Here is a 21,364-nt window from a genome sequence, read left to right as displayed (position 1 = left end):
CTCAGGTCCTGCCGGGAAGCTTTCATAGCATCTTGTGCAATTGATAAATGCAACTATCAGTTATTATATGGTTATATTTTAGTAATCTATTTACCACTTTGCTTCACTGAAGTAGCTGTTTTTCAAAAAATCAAGGTCTTTATTTTACTAGACTCTCTTCTCTCGACCTGAAGTACCACTGGAAAGTGCCAGAGTCCTTAATCATTCATAATTGAGACTATGCCATGCCTTGCTTGCCTTTCACTACTACATTTTAGCCATGAGAATGAGGCTGCACAGGCTTTTTAACCAAAGCAAAAGAAGTTATAAAGATGGGATAATTATCTTAATGGTTTTCAAAAGAATTTACTCGAAATTCTCTTCTGCCTTATTGACAGTTCAAAATGTTAGTAAATTGTGCAGTGGCTTATTTTTCTTTCATTAAAAAAAGTATTATCCTCCTTATATTCTTTTAAAAAATATTTTTAAAACTATGATCAAGAATATCCCCAAATCTCGCATAAGTTTCCAATAGTTCAGTCCATTTTGCACTTTGAAGAGTTCATTTTTTCTCCAACCCAACAGCATACACAGTAGTACAGAGCCTGATTTTACTCAAAGGAAGTAAGAATAAAGGTAGAATATTGCATATTTGATCAATTGTAGTATAATCAAGATTTATACTACTCAGGACTGGCCCCGTGGCTTAGCAGTTAAGGGTGCGCGCTCCGCTACTGGCGGCCCGGGGTTCGGATCCCGGGCGCGCACCGATGCACCGCTTCTCCGGCCATGCTGAGGCCACGTCCCACATACAGCAACTAGAAGGATGTGCAACTATGACATACAACTATCTACTGGGGCTTTGGGGAAGAAAATAAGGAGGAGGATTGGCAATAGATGTTAGCTCAGAGCTGGTCTTCCTCAGCAAAAAGAGGAGGACTAGCACGGATGTTAGCTCAGGGCTGATCTCCCTCACCAAAAAAAAAAAAAAAAAAAAGATTTATACTACTCAGATTTGGAGATTCTGGAGCATATTTGGTCATTTGGGCTGATATTTAAATACATTTATAAACTTTATCCTATATTTCTTTCTTTTCTCAGGCTCTGAAAAGACGGATGAGTATCTCTTGGCCAGATTCAAAGGTGATGGTGTAAAATACAAGGCCAAGCTAATTGGCATTGATGATGTGCCAGATGCAAGAGGGGATAAAATGAGCCAAGATTCTATGATGAAACTAAAGGTAAAAGGAGACAGCACACTTTGTCTGTATCTTAGGCAAATGTCCAACAGAGGGAATTATATTAGAAGCTGGTGTTTCCCTATTTCTCAATTATTTGAAAGAAAAACTTTTCTAATCACATAATTGATCCAGCAGTGCCTCATTTTTTGAGAAGCCATGAGTTGCGTATTTTGAGTGCTGTTCTAGAGACCTGATTTAGTTAAGCATAGCAAGATTCTAGAAGCCTTTCCCTTGGAGCAGATGAAATTTTAGACCCTGGAAGTATTCAGGGAAAATTCAGGACTCTAGTTGGAAACTGGTGTTCTTTAATGTTGGCCCTTTGGTTTTTTTAATTTTTAAATTCTAGCACTGCCTCTGTGAAACTAATTTTAAAAATAATACTTGTTAAATAAGACAAGGCCTAGAACGAATGTCTTTGAAAATCTTCTAGTCTAGTCTTCTTGTGTTTACCAATGACTATTCTGAGGCCAAGAGAATTAGAATTTGTCCAAGTTCACACAGCTAACTAGTGATGTCCTGGCTCAGTGTCTTCTATTCCATCCTGTTGTCTCTTCTGAAAGGTGCCTAATCCTTTCAGGGATGGTAAACCAAGCTGAAAACGAAGCTGACTGTCTTTTAAATTTTTAGTATTAGAAGTATCTTGGGGTACTTTTAACTCAATTTTTCTTGTTTTCCTAACATCATCAGGGAATGGCGGCAGCTGGTCGGTCTCAGGGACAGCACAAACAAAGGATCTGGGTCAACATTTCCCTTTCTGGGATAAAAATAATTGACGAGAAAACTGGGGTAAGAATTCCCTTTCACTGACACCTTTCTGGCCACCTGAGTCTGACAAACAATTTGTGACTTAAATTTCAGCTCCCTTTTTTCTTTTTCAAAATTCTGTAGGAAAAAAACGGGTATATATTACTTTTCCAGAAGTAACATGCAGAAATCAGATAGGGTAGGAGGTGAAGAGTCAGGATACTTCATTTTGAAATTCATTTCCTATGATAGATGTGAACCTCAAGTCTATAAACACAAGTATGCTATAAATATCACTTGGGTATCTTTTTGGACCCCAGGTACACAGAACTAGATTAATCCTAACTCCTGGCTTGTGATGCTATTGTAGGTCCACACATCGTGATGCTATTTTTCGTCTCATTTTAATGTATTAGTCACATGCAAACTTACTGGCTAACCTAAAGCTAGAATATTACCTGTAACACATCTACTCTTTTTTTCTTCTCTCTTTCCTTTCCTCCTCACCCCACAGATGTAATCTTGCTCATTTTTTGTGTTTGCTGTTGTTCTATCACATATGAACAGTTTTGCTTGTTTTTTTTACAGGGTGGGGGGGTGGGTTGAGCCTTATCAAAAGCTATCATACTTCAAGTCTTCTGGGACGTTTTTTTCTTTACTCAACATAACATCATAAGGTTCATCCACTTGCAATGTTGTTTGTAGGTCATTTTTGTTGCTGTTGAATACTCTATTGTATCAAGGTACTGTGGGGAGACCTCCATTACTATTCACCCCTTCCTAGACGTATCCATTATCTAATATGCAACATCCATTGGTCAAACTTAGGGCCCTGGATCCCTGGTACATGCTCACTCACCCTGCTAGTCCTCGTGCACTGCTATCTCCATTCTCCCTCATCTCTCAAGTCTTATTTTCCCAAACCCACCAGAGAATGATAGTTTCCCTCACAAGCATGCTCTCACTCCCCGAACCTTCTAAGATACCTGATATAAACTTTTCAGTGGACTTAGGCACTTGGAAACAAAAGCCAAGACACATTTTGACCACCTACAAATATCCATGAAGAGTTGAGCCCTGCTATCTGCTTGAAAGGACCAAGAGAAGAGGGGCAGAGGCAGAGAGGGAAGGCATGACTAGACCAGTAAACCCCCTGCCACATGGAGCTCCTGATAATGACGTGGACATCTATGTGAGGCAGAGGAGGACTGGATGACAACATTTGGTGAAAAACTTCCAGAATGTACTGGGGACACTTGTTCCAATAATACTTTGGGCGGTTCTCTGGCCACTCTGAGCCACTGTCAAAGGATCCCTGTGAACACTCCTCTAGCTTAGTTATGCTGTTCACTTGAGTTTGTCTTTGAATTGGGAAAGTAGACCTACTTGGAATGGTTTAGGGGTTGTATGCCCCATCTTTGCTTTGGAAATTATTGGTCTCCTAATCCTCAGTCCTTCCTTGCTATGTGGCATCTCATCTTTGGGATAGAGAGAATCAAGTATGAATATTTTAATAATTTTGTCATCTACTCTTTGTTCCTTTTGGAGCCCTTCCTAGGAAGCAAGAATAAATGTAGCTCTAGCCTTCAACCAGAGGCAAAAAAATTCTTTCTTCAAATGTTTTAGCCTTTTTGTGTATGTGGGGGTATCCGATGCTTAGTTGTGCTAGCCTACAAATAGATTCCAGTTTTCTCAATAAATCATTTTGTATGTTCCTTTTGCAGGTAATAGAGCATGAACATCCAGTAAATAAGATTTCTTTCATTGCCCGTGATGTGACAGACAACCGGGCGTTCGGTTATGTGTGTGGAGGAGAAGGCCAGCATCAGTTTTTTGCCATAAAAACAGGGCAACAGGTAAGCTCTAAGCCTTGAGCCATACCTGGAGGGGGGACTTGTCCTGAGTCCTACTCAACTAGAGAGCTTGATGGAAACAATTGGTTGTAGGAGGACTATACAATGATTCAAAAGATGACTATCTTTATTGGTCTAAGGAAGCTTTTTAAAGTGTCATTCATACCCATGTAGTATGTGGCGCAAGGATTGTTAGAATGGACTTTCTCATAAGGTCAATGCTGATTTTAGAGCAATATTGAATTATTTCCAGAAATCCTGAAAAGACTTGGAAAATTATCATGATGTTTCTTGTTTTGTCTAAATACTTATTAACCCTGCTGTCCTTTATGTATCTGGGGGTGGGGATAGAGTTGGTGGTGATCCCCTGTAAACCAGGGGAGGATAGTAAAGAGCTTTAAGAGAAAGGAGGAAAATGGTACTAATCAGAACTGATGGGCAAAAAGGGAAGAAAAGAGTAAGATTAAAACACTGATAAAGATGCTTTCTTTTGCTTCAGGCCGAGCCATTAGTCATTGATCTTAAAGACCTTTTTCAAGTTATCTATAATGTAAAGAAAAAGGAAGAAGAAAAGAAAAAGGCAAGTACTGCCCAATACAGGCTCTATTCAACTTAAGACTATATTCAGCACCATGTTTGAACATTATGTAAACATATGGTCTGAGGAGTTGACTTCTTTGTGGCTCTTCAAAGTACAGAAGGTAGATAAATGTATTGTCTGTTCTTCCCAGTGGGGCGATGGATGGATGTTATCGTTAGGCACTTCTGATTTCTAGTCCCTGACTCTTGTCTTTTCTCCCTACAAAGTTTACGTTGATTCCAAAGACTACACGGGACTACCAATTTAAGTCCCGTAACTCTATTCAAATCCAGTATCAGTATGTAAAGGAGAGGGGAATGTAGGGCAGAAATAATATACAGGACTCTCTCTTGCTTTATGCCTATGAACCCGTAGGTATATTTGTTCTTTCATTTAACTCCTTTTAAGTATAATTGCTAAGATTACTGAATTTGTGCCTTTCTTTTTAGATGGAAGAAGCCAACAAAGCAGTAGAGGTAAAACTGCATCTTTTTTATTATTATTTATTTTTATTGAAGTAACATTGATTTATAACATTGTAAAAGTTTCAGGTGTACATCATCACATTTCACTTCTGTATAGGCTACAGCGTGTTCCTCACCAAGAGTCTAGTGTCCATCCATCACTGTATACCTGTACCCCATTAACCCTCTCCGCCCTTGCCCCCCTTCCCCTCTGGTAACCACCAATCCGTTTTCTGTATCTATGTATTTGTCTGTTTGGTTGTTTATCTTCCATGTGAGTGAAATCATGTGGTATTTGTCTTTCTCTATCTATTTCACTTAGCATAATACCCTCAAGGTCCATCCCTGTTGGTGCAAATGGATGTCATCTTTTTATGGCTAAGTAGTATTCCATTGTGTATATATACCACATCTTCTTTATCCGTTCATCTGTCGATGGACATCTAGGTTGCCTAAAACTGTATCTTTACTTCTCGTGAATTGCACGCGTGATGTGTATAAGCCCTTGTTTGCTACCTGCCCAAGCATACTCCCCTCCTAACTTATTACTATGTGTTCATGACCCCTCTGGTCATAGAAAGTGTACAGTTGAATGATCTGTGCCAAGATCATAACTGCTGAGCCAGCCAACACACTAGGAAATTAAATTCTGTAGGGAAAACTCATCAACTACTTGGGCCGGCCCCGTGGCTTAGCAGTTAAGTGCGCGCGCTCTGCTACTGGCGGCCCAAGTTCGGATCCCGGGCGCACACTAAAGCACCACTTCTCCAGCCATGCTGAGGCCACGTCCCACATACAGCAATTAGAAGGATGTGCAACTATGACATACAACTATCTACTGGGGCTTTGGGGGGAAAAAAAAAAAAGAAGAGGATAGGCAATAGATGTTAACTCAGAGCCGGTCGTCCTCAGCAAAAAGAAGAGGATTAGCATGGTTGTTAGCTCAGGGCTGATCTTCCTCACAAAAAAATAAATAAATAAATAAAACTAGATTAAAAAAAAAAAAACAACTCACCAACTAAACTCAAATATTTGCCATCTTTTCAGAATGGGAGCGAGTCCCTAATGAGTCTTGATGACCAAGCTAACAAACTGAAATTGGTATGTATGTGATTTGTTATGATTCTTACTTATATAAACACGGGTTTTACTTCTTATAGATGTTGCTAATACTAAATCTGTATGAAAATCCAATTGCAGCAACTATGTCCCTAAACATTAGTATAACATTTATGTCAATATACAAAGTGATCTTTTTAGTAAACACATCTGAATCCAATCCAAATTCTTTATAAGAGTGTGGACCAGATGGATTTGTTTGGGAATATGTCTACACTTCCTGACCTAAATAGCCTAATATCAGATCTGTATTAGTTAAATGAAAATCCAATTGTGACAAATGTTTTCCTAAACTTTAGTTTAGGAAACAATTACAACAATATACAAAGTGATCTTTTTTAGAAGACACATCTGAATCTAATTCAAATACTTTTTTAAGGGTGTTGACCAGATGGATTTGTTTGGGGACATGTCTACACCTCCTGACCTAAATAGTCCAACAGTAAGTGTCTGTTTTTAAATTTGCAATGTAATGGCAATAACATCTATAAATCAAATTGGCAATTAATCAGAAATCTTGAGCATCGCATTAAAACTTGGAAGGTGACTGCTGATTTTTCTGCATAAAGTGTAAGTGGCTACTAGAGCAAATTTGCATTCTAAGTCATCATGGGCACTGTCGACACAAATTTAGGTATATTAACGTTGCTTAGAGGTTAAATCTGAGCAATGGGTCAGGCAATGTAGTCCTTCTTGGTATTACTTAGGATCAGGAGGAGTTGAAAAATAATCCTTGGCATAGGCCTACTTGAAGAAAGTGTGTTTGTTAGAAGATTAATTATAAAGCCTCCTGGCCTTTTCATTTTTTTTTTTCTATTCTTTCTATTGCAATTTACCAGCATGATTGGTGTGAAGTAAGACTTAAAACAAGCAAGAGGCTCAGTTATGTTTAACCAAGGCCTGTTGTTAAAAAAGTTGCTTATTCTTTACAGGATATTATAGTATATCAAGTCATCTTAATATTGGTTGATTGTAACAACTCTGTGAGAATGGAGCAATATTTTCTTTTACAGATAAGGAAATGGTGATTCGGAAAAAAAACTCATTTACCGAAGAAAGAGGTCCAGATTCAAGGCTTAAGCCTAGGTCTCAGACCTTCCAAAACAAGTGAAATTAACCATATAATTTTGAATGACTTCTTACAGCTTCTATTATTTGGTTAACAGTTTCTTGAGTACCTACTATCTGCAGGGCACGGAAGCAAGTGAGATGCACAGTGTCAATGACATCATGGAGTTTACTGTCTAGCTGGGAGACCAGCTTTAAAACTAATCACAAAGCCTATTAGTTGATATTAATTATGGGATATTCATCTCATTTAGAGGTTCAGATAATGCCTCTGAGTAAGTGAGTTTCTGGACTTGAACATAAAAGATGAGAAGGCAATAAGTAGACAAAAAAGGCATAAGTCTAGAATAATGGGGAGAATGTCTATCTAGGAGTCTCTTGTGTCAAGGAATTATCAAGCAAGCCTATAGGACCAAGAAAGTCATAGGAATTGAAGCAGCAGTAGATCGAGGACTGGATACGAGTCCATATAATCCTGAAAGGTCCATTCTAGCTCTGAGGTCCTTTTGATTCCTAGACAACTTTGCCCCTCCTTCATAGTAGCCCCCTTCCCAAATTGATATCTGAACCACCTACTTTCAAATTTTAACTGACATTCAAACAAGTATTTTGAAAGAGATCAAAGCACTCAAGCTATGAAGTAGACTTCCAGTGGGATAGGCAAGGAAGCACTGACTGTTTAATCTGCTCTGTAGACTTCTAGAAAGCTCTGAAAAAGGAAATGAAAACAACATGAGTAATCCTGAGTCTCATTTATGTTAGACTTCATGGATTCTAAGTTTTAGTTAAACAGTAAACTAAAGTAATAAATACCATCAAAGTAGATGATGTCTGATAAGTAAAAGAATGCTAATGGTGCTAATCGTGTGCTGGTTAGACTGCCAATGTATTCTTACATATTGACTCCATATTCATAGGTCACAAAATAGATTTATTTCTACTTGTTTAACAATATTCAAATCTTACAACAGCTGCTCTGGAAGAGATGAAGAGAGGAAGAAATCTAAATTATCTAGACTTTATTAGTGGTTCCCTGAAGTATCTGCCCCTTCCCCAACATTTATACAAAATAGTTTTATGCATTTCAGATAAAGCTCATGTTGCAAATTAAGTGGCATCCCTTAGAATGGAATTTTTATTGGAAAAGCACTTGAACAATATTCTTCTATTCTGTATCTCCAAAAAAGAAAAAAAAAACAAACAAAAAGACATGTCCTCTAACTTTAAAAACTTGACCACTTGAAAGCACAGTCATTATGAGAAGAACATAAGCTGTGGCCCCTCATCAAGGAGGTGACATCTGATACAGGGATGGGAGCAGGGCACAAAGCACAGTGTCATGAATACATAGGGTGCCATGAGTGGGCACAGGTGACTGAAATAGAAGGATCTTTGAGAAAAGGCTTTGTAAAGAATCTGAACTTGAGTTGGGTCTTTGCAGTGTGTAGGAAAATACAGAGTAGTTAGGATAGAAATAAACTGGGTCCTGTTGTGGGTCATTTTGAAAGTCTGGCTAATGAAGCTTATTTTAATATACAGAGTAGCAGGAAGCCACCAGAAGGTTTGGATAGGGGGGTCCAGGATTTGGCAGGCTGGAATGGCCAGGTGAGATTAGCTCCCTGGAGAAGAGCTAGGCTGTGGGACTCAGTATTTAAACCTCGTCTTTGTACAGACATCTCTTTCGTTGCCTACCTGCCACTCTTCCTGGAGCTCCTAAGAGCTGGGACTGTGTTTCACTTTCCAGTCCCCAGTGCTTTGTCTCTCAGGTGCTCAGATGATGACCGAGTGGATGCAGTGTTGAGAGTCCGAAAGAGAATTGATGAAGCTCTGACCTAGGGGGTGAATGAGGAGTCTTACATCTTTCGATTGTAGTCTATGAACTAAACTCTTAATTTTGGATTAACAACAAACCCAACCTGAGGAGAGCCTTATACATTTTACTTATAGGGTAACTATTCAGAAGTCTAACATTGTGGCTCCTGTTCCGTGTCTTAAGAACTTCTTCTGAAGTATTTGAAAAGGAGAACACTACCAGCTGTGAACACCCAACTATTCTAACCCAGAGGTGGCTCATAATAAATAAATATTGAAATCACAAGCTCTTGTAATACATTTTGTCCTGCCTTTTGATTGTTAAAGATCCGTACATTAAGAGATCTTCCAATCCGTTTCTTTGATTTAAAAAAAATTTTTTGTTTAAATTACAAGCTCTTTCTTCTGACAAATTCTTCTGGTTATAAAGAGAAAACCTAGCTTTTAAAAACTAAAAATTAAAAGTACAATACCTGATTGTAAAGGAAGCCAAAAGATAGAATGCTATTTAGGTCTGATTTAGAACGTAAATTTTCTAAAAATTTGTTCTTTTTTCTTAAAGCCAAGGAGGCCTATTCAGTCCTCTTTTTTACTTACTAGGTTGAGAATTTCATATTCCCTTGAGGTTGCTTCCTCCCAATGGTCAAAATATTTAGCAATCTGCTCAAGATAATGCTACACCTCTAACTTCCATTTCAGCTAGGCATTTCTTATTGTTTCTATTCTTTTATGGCTAGCATAGTTAAGTAATTAATGAATCAAAGCAGCCAGAAGGAAGGTCTGTCAGTATGACAGCTCTATCCCAGGGGGAATCCTTGTTAGTTATGTCATTGACCTGAATAAAGACATGTCAGATTTATCAAATTTGCTGCTTTTATGCTGAGAAGGAAATCTTATTTAACAATTAAGAACCCAAATAATTAACATACCAGAAAAATGATAGAGAGGGAATAGAATTTGTAGAGTTATGCATTCGGTATGTCTTTCAAATTGACTCTTAAATCCACATCTTCACCTTACACATAAATTAAAGATTAGATTTGTATATAAATTAAAGATTAGTTGACTTTATCCACTAAATAGATGAGATTACTGTCACAACACACACAACTCTAAGCTGTGTTATGAAAAAATGTACAAAAATGAGAGGTTAATGTGATATATCATGTTAGGTTATATCAGTGTTTTGAGTATCACTTTCTTAGAAGAACATAGACAAAAGGATATGTCCAAAGGAGAGACTAGGATGGTGAGGTTGAGAGATCCAACTTGGCTAGCATCTTCAACAAGGTCCTTAAATATTTAAAGAGGCATACCTGACAGGCTGTGATGTAAGGGGAAAATCCACCCCCCTCTGAGAAAAGACCAGTTATAGGGAAATATATCTGACCTTAAACTTCATTACAACCAGAACTATAAAATATGAAAGTATTAGCCAATGAATTCACTTATTTAAAGAGGTGATGCTGCGTGACTCTGGGGCACAGCAGAAAGGACTGTACATCAGTCAGGTAGGAAGCTGAGTTAGGTCATTTCTTACTTTTGAGCTCAATATACTTAGATAATCACTTCTAATGACTCACAATCAATTCCCATTAAGACTTTCAAAGGCATAAATTGAAACAAGAAGATCATGAACTCAGTCTGTAAGTGTGAGTGGACACATGAATACAGTAAACAGTAAACAACAGTAAGATTTCATTTAATGAAGGGCCAATAAAGTTGACACTTAAACAAAAGGGTGTGGGGTAGGGGAGGGGCAGGGAAGACCTATTCTACAACTGGTAAATGCACTCAGGGAGGTGATGGGAGGAGGTAACGGTCAACCAGTTTGTCAAGACCAAAATCTGATGGGAATTTTGATTATCCTGGTCATTTGATATAGCTTTCTCATTTGAAGTCACAACATGGACTAACACTTTCTTTTTTTTTTTTCTTTCCAAATGTGATAGGAAAGCAAAGATATCCTGTTAGTGGATCTAAACTCTGAAATCGACAACAATCAGAACTCTTTAAGAGATGATTCATTCTTAACAAATGGCATCACCTCCTGCTCTCTTCCTCGACCAAAGCCTCAGGCATCTTTCTTGCCTGAAAATGCCTTTTCTGCCAATCTCAACTTCTTTCCCACCCCTAATCCTGATCCTTTCCGTGATGATCCTTTTGCACAGCCAGACCAATCGACACCTTCTTCGTTTGATTCTCTCAAATCTCCAGATCAGAAGAAAGAGAATTTGAGTAGCATGTCTACTCCACTGAGTAACGGGTCCCTGAATGGGGATGTTGATTACTTTGGTCAGCAGTTTGACCAAATCTCTAACCGGACTGGCAAACAGGAAGCTCAGGCAGACCCGTGGCCCCTTTCAAGTACGCAAACACAGCCAGCAGTGAGAACTCAAAATGGGGTTTCTGAAAGAGAACAGAATGGCTTTCATATCAAATCCTCCCCGAACCCTTTTGTGGGGAGCCCTCCCAAAGGACTGTCCGTACCGAATGGCGTAAAGCAGGACTTGGAAAGCTCTGTCCAGTCCTCACCACATGACTCCATAGCCATTATCCCACCTCCACAAAGTACCAAACCAGGAAGAGGCAGAAGGACTGCTAAGGTGAATTGTCTTCTCCACATATCCATTGGCAGAATGCATGTTCGGTACCAAAGGGTGGTGTGATGCAAGCTCTCTTTCCTGCTGCTATTGTAGTTTCCCGTGTGGCTGTAAAATAGAAGGTGGGATAAGGCACATCATCCTCCAGGAATACTTTTCTCTGATCACCACTCTTTTTAAGCTTCTCGCTCATTAGTGTTTGTCACACTCTGCTTTCCATTTGCATGTCTTGTCACTTACTATTAACTAAACCCAAGTTTTTCCATTTTTAATGCTGCTATGCTTCTGTACCTCTGGTAAGTTTGATCGTCATGTTCTGGGAGGGGAGGGCAAGGGTTCTTATGATTCCTTTTGTACCTTCCCCCCACTAACACACGCCCCCACACACCCCTCATATTGTGTTAATGTCCAAGGTGGTGGTGTAAAATTCTTGAGTTTGTCACCTCTATTAAATGCTGACTGAATAATCCATTGTCTTAAAAGAAACTTATCTATTTACTATTACCACTTTGCTCGAAAGCAATTTAAACTGTGGTTTCTGTAAGTATCTTTTTAAAAATCTCATTGGAATATGCAGGCTAACCTAATGATTAGATTACTATATCCTCTTTATGCAGACTGATTTAAATCCAGTAGAATGAACAAAATATTTAGGCTACTTATTTATAGTTGTCCTTTCTTTCCCAGCTTCAAGCTTTTAGCTGATAAGGAGACCAGACAAATACAAATGTGCAAAAAAAGCAAAATAGATTTCATTTTGTGAGTCCTCTGTTGCATCCGTCATCAAGACCCAAAGTTCTTTCCATTGCAGGGATCTGTATCTTTTTGGGTGTGTGTTTTTGTTTTTTTGTAGTAGTTTATCAGTAATAGGAAAAAGTCTTTCTTTCTGTGGTTCCCAAATTTGAGATACAGAGTAGGACACAGAATAAAGCTGGATTTCACTGTTCCTCAGTAACTGTTCTGCCTCCCTCTCTGCCCTGTCAGTCTCCAGCAAAAGATTTGCTTGCATCAGACATCTTTGCTCCTCCCGTCTCAGAACCTCCAGGCCAGACATCACCTACTGGACAATCTGCAACCCAGACCAATCCTCTGGATCTCTTCAAAAGAAGTGCTTCTGCCCCAGTGGGGCCCCTTGGGGGTGTAGGTAGGTACCTAGAGATCAAGTTAGGTTTGGTTCTGCTACTTTCACTCATAAGATGCTAATGCATAGGAGGAAGGCACTTGAAGTCCATTTTCAATATTGCACTTACCTGAAACAACTGGTCACGGCTTACTGAAAACAATTGTAAGCAATTCTGAAGCTCAGACCAGCTTCATTAGAGAAACGGGGTTGAGATGAGAGAGCCTTGTCTATCATCTCTATTGGAGAAAGTAGCAATATGCAGGTCTTCCATGTAATTTGCCATTACCAGATTGAAGCTCTATCCTCTTTTAAACTGATATCCCTCTTGGAAGGGATATATACACCAAAAGGGATATAAGTTAAGTCTGAAGCAAGTGTAAGTCATAGAATGAAAGTTCTAGGTTCTGAGCCAAGCTCTGTTCCTAGGCATGTGGTGGGTGTGGGACAGGCATCCTGATCAGTCTCTGAATGTTTTAGCCTTAGCAGCTCCTTGCCAATATTTTGGCTACCTCAGTGTCTTAATAGGTTAGAAGATAAGAACTAGAAACCTGAAGTTGAAAAGAGTAGAGAGATAAGGGAAGAGAGAAATTTTATCAGATACCTGGGATGTGCTGGTGCTGTCATTCATAAATGTGTCATTAGCTCATGTGGACCACTGAGCCACTCTGTGGTAGGACAGTGGGCAAGGCCACTGGCTGAGGGCTGGCCCTGCCACTCCTCACCCACTGCCTCCACTTCTTTTCTGCCTCCATGGTATAGTCTTCAGAAACCCCGAAAACGGTCTTTCTGTCCTGCTGGGGAGTCTCTTTGTTTTTCTGCTTCTTGGCACCTCTACAAGCTCCAAATAGTCTCTGTCTTGGGAGGAAGTTGGGGGTGGGGCTATAAATGAAGAGAGACTCTCTTCCCCATTTTATAAAATTTAACCAGGGATCTTGGCTTTCCCTCTCCCCTGCAGAGTCAGTTATCAGGACTCTATTTTTTTTTTTCTTTGCGGTTATCCTGCAAAGGAAAATATTTTGGTTCTGTCCTATTAATCGGATCTGGAGTATGGTGGCAAGAGAGGGGTTGTTACCCAACTGCTGAGTCACTGAAATCCATGCGGGTGTGAGAAGCCAAGTTGTTCCAGGTCTCTGCTTGCATTTACACCATCAAGAGACTCTCTTGAGCACTTTGTGTCACTCGGGGGCTTGCCCTTTCCACATGGCCCTTTTTCCTGCCCTCCCAAGTGGAGCTAGTGGGTGCTTTTCCTTGCAGAAGGTCAGAGAGCTTCCATACAGTGCCTGTGACTAGATCACATTACAGAGCTTTGTAGCCCAATATCAATGCCCCGAAGAATTTTTACAGCCAATATTTAACAAGTCAGCCCGAAAATACAGCTGGACCCTATAACTGTTAATTTATTCAGACGAAGTGAAGCTTTTTGGCAAGGTGCCCCTGTTGAGGCCTTGGGTTATACAACTGCAGAATACTGATGATTCTTCCAAGTTTGGACATGGGACTCAAATTGAGCCCTACAGTATAGCCCCTGTCCACTAGCAGGGATCCTCGGCCAAACCAAGGAAGGTTGTAGGTCTGGCTTCCGCTAGACCCAGCTGGGAGACTGTCTCCTCTGGAGAACTGGGGGTGGGGAAAGGGTGTTTGTAGAAAGCTGAACCTTCAGCTTTGACTAGCTACCCTGTGTTTTAATGTAGCATCAGAAGGTAATAAAATTAACTTTTTGTACCCACGCTCTCTTTTTCCTTACCTCTTGCCTCTACTTTCTCCAGCGGGGCCTTAAATCTTGGAAACACAATGCATGGAATCTGGTAGGTGAGAATGCAGGCTGGCATAGGTATATACTGGGAAAGCCTTTAACTCCTGGCAAATATATTTTTCTCTTTTACCACCACTCCCACTAATACTATCTATGACTAAAGCCACACATTTTCCTGAGAGAAGGCAAGTCATCCAACATGAAAGATGATAAAATTCTACCCAATTTGCACATCCAATTGTGTAAATTATTAGTCAGTGACTCTGGCATCAGTTAAAATTTAAATAAATTTGTCTTAAAATGCTAGCAATAACTTCGTTCAGACTAACCCACTTTTAGAAGCCTGTATTATAGAATCTAAAAGAATTTTTCCCTTGATTAGTTGTGAAACAAATATGTATACTTTTTAGTGTAAATGAAGTCTGATTTCTGTATCTGTAAAATAAGTATTTGAATTAACATTCCATTAACAACAACAACAAAAAAAAAATAGTTCTGTCCAAGGAGGTAGAACAGGAGGATAGGGTGCTAGATTCAGAGCCGGTATGCCTGAGTTTTAGTCTCTACTGTCACAGACTGTGACCTCCCCAATTTTAATAATTAGTGTTCTTGTACCTAGTTCCCTCACCTCAAAAATAGCATGTTAATTTAGTAAGATGACCTTTTCTGAAACCTACCACTCTGGCCAGGTGGCTATCATTCTCGATGACAAAGTTGAATCAAATAACATCAATCTCCAATACAAAGAAAATTCAAGATAGAATATCTTGCTACATCAGCCCCTGAACAATGTTTTCAAAATATTTCTCACTCTGAAAACAAAAACATTCCTAAGCCAAGTTTGAAGGCCATTTTTCAGTTGGTTAGAAAACTTTTATAACTAAAGAACGCTCTGCTGCAAAGCTCAAAGCAAGTAGGTTTTGAGAGCAGAGCATCATTCATGAATAGGTTTGAGGCTGCATTGAGGTTTTCTGTCGGTGGTGACAGTTTGACTGGGTCATTAATACACTTGGGAAGAGGCAGGAGAGACAACGCCCTGCATATTAGAACAAGATGTAGGGAATGAGCTTCTTCAAGAAGAGAGGGGCAAACAGTGGAGGGACATTGATTTTAGTGATTTAGCTAATTCCCAGTCAACATGGCAAAGATGCAGGAGATGCAGACATTCCTCCACAAAGATCAGATGTCTGGACACAGGCAATTAGTTACCTTAGAAGGTTTTTGTGCTTGATGTTGTCTTCTCTCCTTCCCTTCTTCTTAAATAATCTGTTCCAACTTCTGGCAAGGTTTAGTGAGTGACACATGGCAGGAAGCCCTTTTATTGAAACAGCTCTCCCAGTATAACCAGCCATTCCTCCATTTTTATATATAAAAGTCTAAAACTATCTTGGCATCGACCAAATTTTATCATCCTTTTATATAGCTGTGTCAACGTTGGCAGCATTTAAAAGCAAGGAAACTTTGAAACGGTTTCTTCATGATGCGAGCATGTTGAGGGCTAATGCACATGCGCAATAGCTGGTCTCCGTAAGACTCCAGACGTGAGCCAGCTGCCAAATGAAAAGATCAAATCAATGATTGAGAGTGCCCAATGGATTATCTTAATTAACTACTTCATAATCAGCATGGTTTGTACATGTAAATGTATTCACTCAACAAATAAGTTCATGCTATTAACAGTCTCTGTTCTAGAGGTTTGAAATACATCAGGTTTGTATGATAAGGGCTCATTTTTTCCATGACTAGGTACTTATGGACTGTATTATCCTTCTAATGAGGTAAGTTAAAAAAGGTATGGTAGAAAGAAAGGGCTTCAAAATGCAACTAGCATGGGAATGCTAGCTATACTGTGTTAGCTAGTTAACCTTTAGAGTGATTTGATCTCTCAGAGCCTTTATTTCCATGTCAGCTTCAAGGCTTAATGAAGGTGTTTGTCACGTAGATATTCTATAAATGCTCCCCAAAGAGTTGTGCTTTCTGAAACTCAAGAATCCTCTTCAAGCTTGTCACCTGATAAGTCCTCTCTCCTGCTTCCTTCAGGTGGTGTATCAGTTACACCCTCTCAGGCGGGACCGTGGAGCCCAACATCTTTAGTCTTCAATCAGTCCACTTCAATGGTCCCGGGAGCCATCATGGGTGGTCAGCTTTCAGGATTCTGTCCACCAGTCATTTTTACCACAAGCCCGCCTGTTGCGAGTTGGAACCAGCCTTCCTCCTTTGCAGCCTCAACTGCCCCTCCAGCTCCTGTTGTTTGGGGCCCCTCAGCATCTGTAGCACCCAATACTTGGTCATCAGCAAGCCCTTTGGGGAATCCTTTTCAGAGCAATATCTTTCCAGCTTCTGCTTCTTCTGGCCAGCTCTCCTCTCTCCTGGACACTCCTCCTCAACCACCTCCCAGAACTGGCCCTCCAAAGGATATCTCCAGTGACGCCTTCACTGCCTTGGACCCACTTGGGGATAAAGAAGTCAAGGAAGTGAAAGAAATGTTTAAGGACTTCCAACTGCGGCAGCCACCTGCTGTGCCCGCTAGGAAGGGAGAGCAGACTGCCTCTGGGACTTCAAGTGCCTTCTCCAGTTATTTCAACAGCAAAGTTGGCATTCCTCAGGAGAATGCGGACCATGATGACTTTGATGCTAATCAATTGTTGAAAAAGATCAATGGTAAGCTACCCACACCTCTGTCTACTGTATCAACAAGTATTTCCACTATCATATGGGCCCACAGAGTCCCTCAGAAGTACCCTCTTCCACCCACCAATAGCCTTACTCTGCTTTTTTTGATAATCAGAGGTTACGGAGACAACTTAACCATTTACCCTATGGAGCTATTTATCTTCGTTAGCTGTTTCTAGGGGCTGGCCCAATGCTGCCCTCTTGTGACAATTCTTAAAAGGGCTGCTAAGAGCTGTTGAAATTCCATGGGTCATGGCCCTGGAGGGCTGTGTAATAAAACCTCAGCCAAACTCCATGGCCTTAAGTGAGAGAATTCTGAATCTCTTCCACTTCAGGTAAATATGCATGGCTTCCTCTTTTGAGAAGGGATGAATTTCCTGTAAGAATCATTGGAAGTCCTAGTATTTGGTGGTGATTTTTGTTCCATTGATGTAAATTTCACAAGTATGGCATTTAATATCTAAGATAAGCCTGACTGGGGGACGTGTGCCTATATTTGGGGGAAGCTTGTCTACTGACTATGCGGGGTTTTTCACCTTCTAGAACCACCAAGGCCAGCTCCTAGACAAGGTGCCCTGCCAGTTACCAAATCTGCTGACAATGCGTTTGAGAATCCTTTCTCTAAAGATTCTTTCAGTTCATCACAGGCCTCTGTAAGTATCACCTACTAGATGCTGTTGCTCCAAAGTACATGCCGCTTCCTGAATTAACCTTGTTTGTATAATAACTCTTTGACAATAAAGAACATTTGAATAAGATTTATCGTTAAGAACCATCACAGTGTAAAACATCAACTCAAACTGGGGCAAGAGTATTTTTGCAAGGACTGCTGTCCTGAACTTGAGAAATGAATGTCATATAGAAAAAGTCCTTTGTGTCTCACCTAACTTGGCTCGTGAAAGCATTCTGGGAGAAAATTGAGCCAAAATACTATCTTAAAAAATCTTTCAATAATTTAAGTTCCTGATTTCCCACCCATGATTCTTTAGTTCATAAAAATAATACTTCCCATTTTGGGGAGGCAAACATAATTCACCTGAACCTTGGTTTTGATGTAAATAATAAATATACATCACCAATTACAAGGAGGCAAACACAAATCATTATAGACCCATACAATATCTGATTCGTCTGTGACCTAAGTGATTTTTAAAAGAATTTGAGAAATCTTAATTATAGGTTTTTTTCTTATAACTGTAATTATACTTATTGACTGGATGGTTTTATTTCCATAGATGGCTTCTCCTCAACCCATACCTCCTGATGTTTATAAGGATCCTTTTGGAAATCCTTTTGCCTAACTTCTGTGAGTAGAAGATCCTATTAAGCTTAGTTTTGGTGAGAAAGGGTAGCACAGTGGGTGAGGGTGAAATTTTAATTTTAGAATTGGGAAGAGGTTAAAGCTCTGTAATTTAGAAGTAATAGACATGGAAATCTATACTTTAATTCAATAATGACTAGGCTGAGCATTTAAGAATAGATTCTTATACATAACTCTGCTTCAGAGAACTGGGTGAGATTAATGAAAGGGCACATTCCTGGGCCCCACCCCAGCCCATAAGGAATCCCCCTCGGTGCTGAGGAAAAGCTTCATTTTAACAAGCACCCAGGTGATTTCTAATGCTAATAAAGCAGTGTAATCTATTGAAGGGCTAGAAGTCTTAACAGAGACTCATTGTCACCCTCCTCTCCAGGGGAGGCATATGCAAAGGAATAGAAAGGAATAAACTACGCTAGGAGCCCAGAAAGATTGTTTGCACTGAATTGAATTGACTGGAGTTCTCTTTGGAGGCCTTTTCTTCTTTAGGTCATGAAGGAAGAATAATTTTGGTCAATCTGCTAAACTTATAGATTGGGGTGGGGCAAGGGAGCTCTCACAGGAGAAAATAGCCGACATTATTGAGCACTTGTGTTAATCACTTTAATACAGAGTCTACATTTATTATTTTATTCAGCTTTCTCGCATCAGCCCTAGGAGATCTTATTACTGATATTTTAAATAATGACTTAATATTTAATACATTGATATTCAATCCAAAAATTCTAACCACGGATTTTTTCTTCTTCATACTTCCCTAGGAACTTGGCATGCTGACTATCCGAAGGAACAAAAAGGTTGGCCTTAGTAGTCAAGGACAAAGCTAATAGCCAGACAAGTCTTGACCTCTGCCCTTGTCATAGCTTTGACATATTATCTGTTGCCTTATTTCTTGCCGCTTCTTCTACTTGTAAAATGCCTTTCACTTTCTGTTTAGGTTAAAGCTAAACTGAATCTATGGCTTTAAATAAATTAAGAACCTAAACTCTCTAGTTTAAATGTAAATGAAGTAGTTTTCCTACTTGAATCCTTGCCTATTGTGTCCCTAGAACCTTTTAGAACACTCTACCATGTACCCTCTGGTTGGGAGATGCAGCCACCACAACCCTTCAGATGATACTGTTCTGAATAAATTTTAAAATCTTTACTGTTCAAAATTGTTTGGGGGTTCTGTTTTAGAGCATAAAACCTGAAGATTTAGTAGAACAAGGCACCTCCTTAAATCTGGTTTCAGACCATCACTTAGAGAGAATTTTTACAGTAAAACTGAAGCAAATCCAACTTCTTCTTAGGCATTTTGGAATCTGACACACTTAAGAACCTTTTTAAAGATGTAACTTCTCTTTCTGAAGATTAGTTTTCTCTTAAGGACAAGGTTGTCCTTTTCCAATCTCTTGCTAGCTATTGAAATGAGGAAAAGCATTATTCGTCTCTCCTCTCCTTCTCCCTCTGATTCTTTTTTCAGTCAGTTTTGCTCCCAGGTTGATGTTACATGACCTCCCTTTTACAAGCAACAGAGTTTTATGGAGCAAAAAGTTCTAATGATTCACAGATCTGAAACCTCTCCGCCTTCTCAGTAATGGCTAATCCCAGTAACTAGAATTGCAAATGGGCACAACGTTTATCCTTTCTATGGACTAGGAGGCCATCCTCTTGAGCTGAACTTCCAGAAGAGCAGTACATGTTGAAGAAAAACGGAACTCAACTCAGCAATGAAGGACTGTATTCTGAAGAGCAACACATCACAAAGTTAAATGTGATTGTGCCAAACATATTAGGTGCTTATTTGAGGTCATGCTAGACCTTTATCAAGTAACTGGAAAACTTTCTTGAAGCCAGTCTCATAGTTAGTAGGAAGAGCAATGTAAAAAAAAAAAAAAAAAAAGCTGTAGAACAAGTATTTGGTGTTACCATTGAAAACCTATCATCTGCAATATTTTTCTCCTCATAACCTTGGAAACTTTCCCAGTTCATTTTCAGTCCTATTGTTAGCACAGTTCTGAAGGGTTTGTTCTTGCCAAAATGAGTTTTGTTTTGTTTTATGTTGGGTTTTTTAATGTTGTCTCTTGACCCCTAATGCTCAGGTTTTTGTAGATGTTAATCAACCACATACAATGTTACCTTTACGTAGAAGAGGATTACTGCTCAGGATCTAAACAAGACGATGGCCTCATGAACCTCTATTGATTAGCCCCAAGAAGTCCTAGCTAAATTCCTGTGGTTTTATGTTTCATGGTAATAGCTGATCATGGATGGCATAATTTTCCATCAGACTTCCTACTCAGTCATCATAAACACAGACTTGAAGTAGTATTTTATAAGTTCGAATACCTAAACGTGCTAAACTGGAGGTAATTATTTCTAGGTAGTTGAATTTTTGAAAGTAGAAAAAATTTTGAAAGTAATGATCAGCCACACAACTGTTTTGTACATACTTATTTTCTTGTGCACTTTTCTGTATGCAAATAAAGCTATAAATTTACTCATTTCAATAAACTGGAATGACAGAATCTCGTGTTTTACCCTCAGTTTATTCTAATATTTGACCCCAGCTTTGGGTTGATGTTTTAGGGTCAAGGTATAAAATATACCAGTCTAAGGTGAGCAAATGTTACTTATAATACATTCTGTTTTGTCGCAAAGATGAAGAGAAAGTGGCAATCTATGAAATAGGGTCATGATTAAATTATTATCTCATATCTTTCAATGCCTTAGTCTCCTTTCTCAGACCTACACATACTCCCTTCCTGGGAGTTTAATGGGAGTCCAGTGGTTAAGACCTGTACCAGAACAACCTCAACTGCTCTCTAGTATAAAAAACATTTATTAGTAAACTCTTGGTTCATCCATTTTACTCTTTGCCTCTCCTTGTTCTTTATTCAGCCGTGTTTGGCATCATCAAAATACAACTGTGTGACGGGTCCAGACTAGTGTAAGCCACTCAGGAGAGCTTCTGTGTGAGGTGGGCAGGCCAGTGATCAGACATCTTTAGCACTAGGATGCTCTTGAACACTCTTCCCTAGTATAAAAGTTC

At 39.4% G+C, this 21,364-nt stretch overlaps 1 protein-coding gene across 3 annotated transcripts in view; it reads left to right on the top strand.

Moving 5' to 3' along the window:
* The window catches only part of DAB2 (DAB adaptor protein 2), a 49,922-nt gene extending 29,672 nt beyond the window's left edge, over positions 1-20,250 (top strand). The window contains exons 3-16 of one of the 3 annotated variants that reach the window (XM_087443226.1): positions 1,081-1,220; positions 1,908-2,006; positions 3,689-3,820; positions 4,317-4,397; positions 4,847-4,873; positions 5,909-5,962; positions 6,360-6,422; positions 10,813-11,466; positions 12,448-12,607; positions 16,380-17,000; positions 17,556-17,665; positions 18,248-18,318; positions 19,092-19,127; positions 19,972-20,250. In XM_087443226.1, the coding sequence (XP_087299352.1) occupies positions 1,081-1,220; positions 1,908-2,006; positions 3,689-3,820; positions 4,317-4,397; positions 4,847-4,873; positions 5,909-5,962; positions 6,360-6,422; positions 10,813-11,466; positions 12,448-12,607; positions 16,380-17,000; positions 17,556-17,665; positions 18,248-18,313 (2,207 nt within the window). In that variant the 3' untranslated portion in view covers positions 18,314-18,318; positions 19,092-19,127; positions 19,972-20,250. Of the gene's footprint in view, positions 1-1,080; positions 1,221-1,907; positions 2,007-3,688; positions 3,821-4,316; positions 4,398-4,846; positions 4,874-5,908; positions 5,963-6,359; positions 6,423-10,812; positions 11,467-12,447; positions 12,608-16,379; positions 17,001-17,555; positions 17,666-18,247; positions 18,319-19,091 lie in introns of all 3 variants that reach the window. The other 2 variants (XM_004422763.3, XM_004422765.3) reach the window with 2 other exon arrangements.
* Positions 20,251-21,364: the final 1,114 nt, after the last annotated feature.

This window comes from Ceratotherium simum, chromosome 18, assembly GCF_057802395.1.
Source record: "Ceratotherium simum simum isolate JZ-2026a chromosome 18, ASM5780239v1, whole genome shotgun sequence".
In the NCBI taxonomy this organism is placed as follows: domain Eukaryota; kingdom Metazoa; phylum Chordata; class Mammalia; order Perissodactyla; family Rhinocerotidae; genus Ceratotherium; species Ceratotherium simum.
The sequence above is the reverse complement of the archived record's forward strand: the minus strand, read 5'-3'. Positions and strand labels throughout refer to the sequence as shown.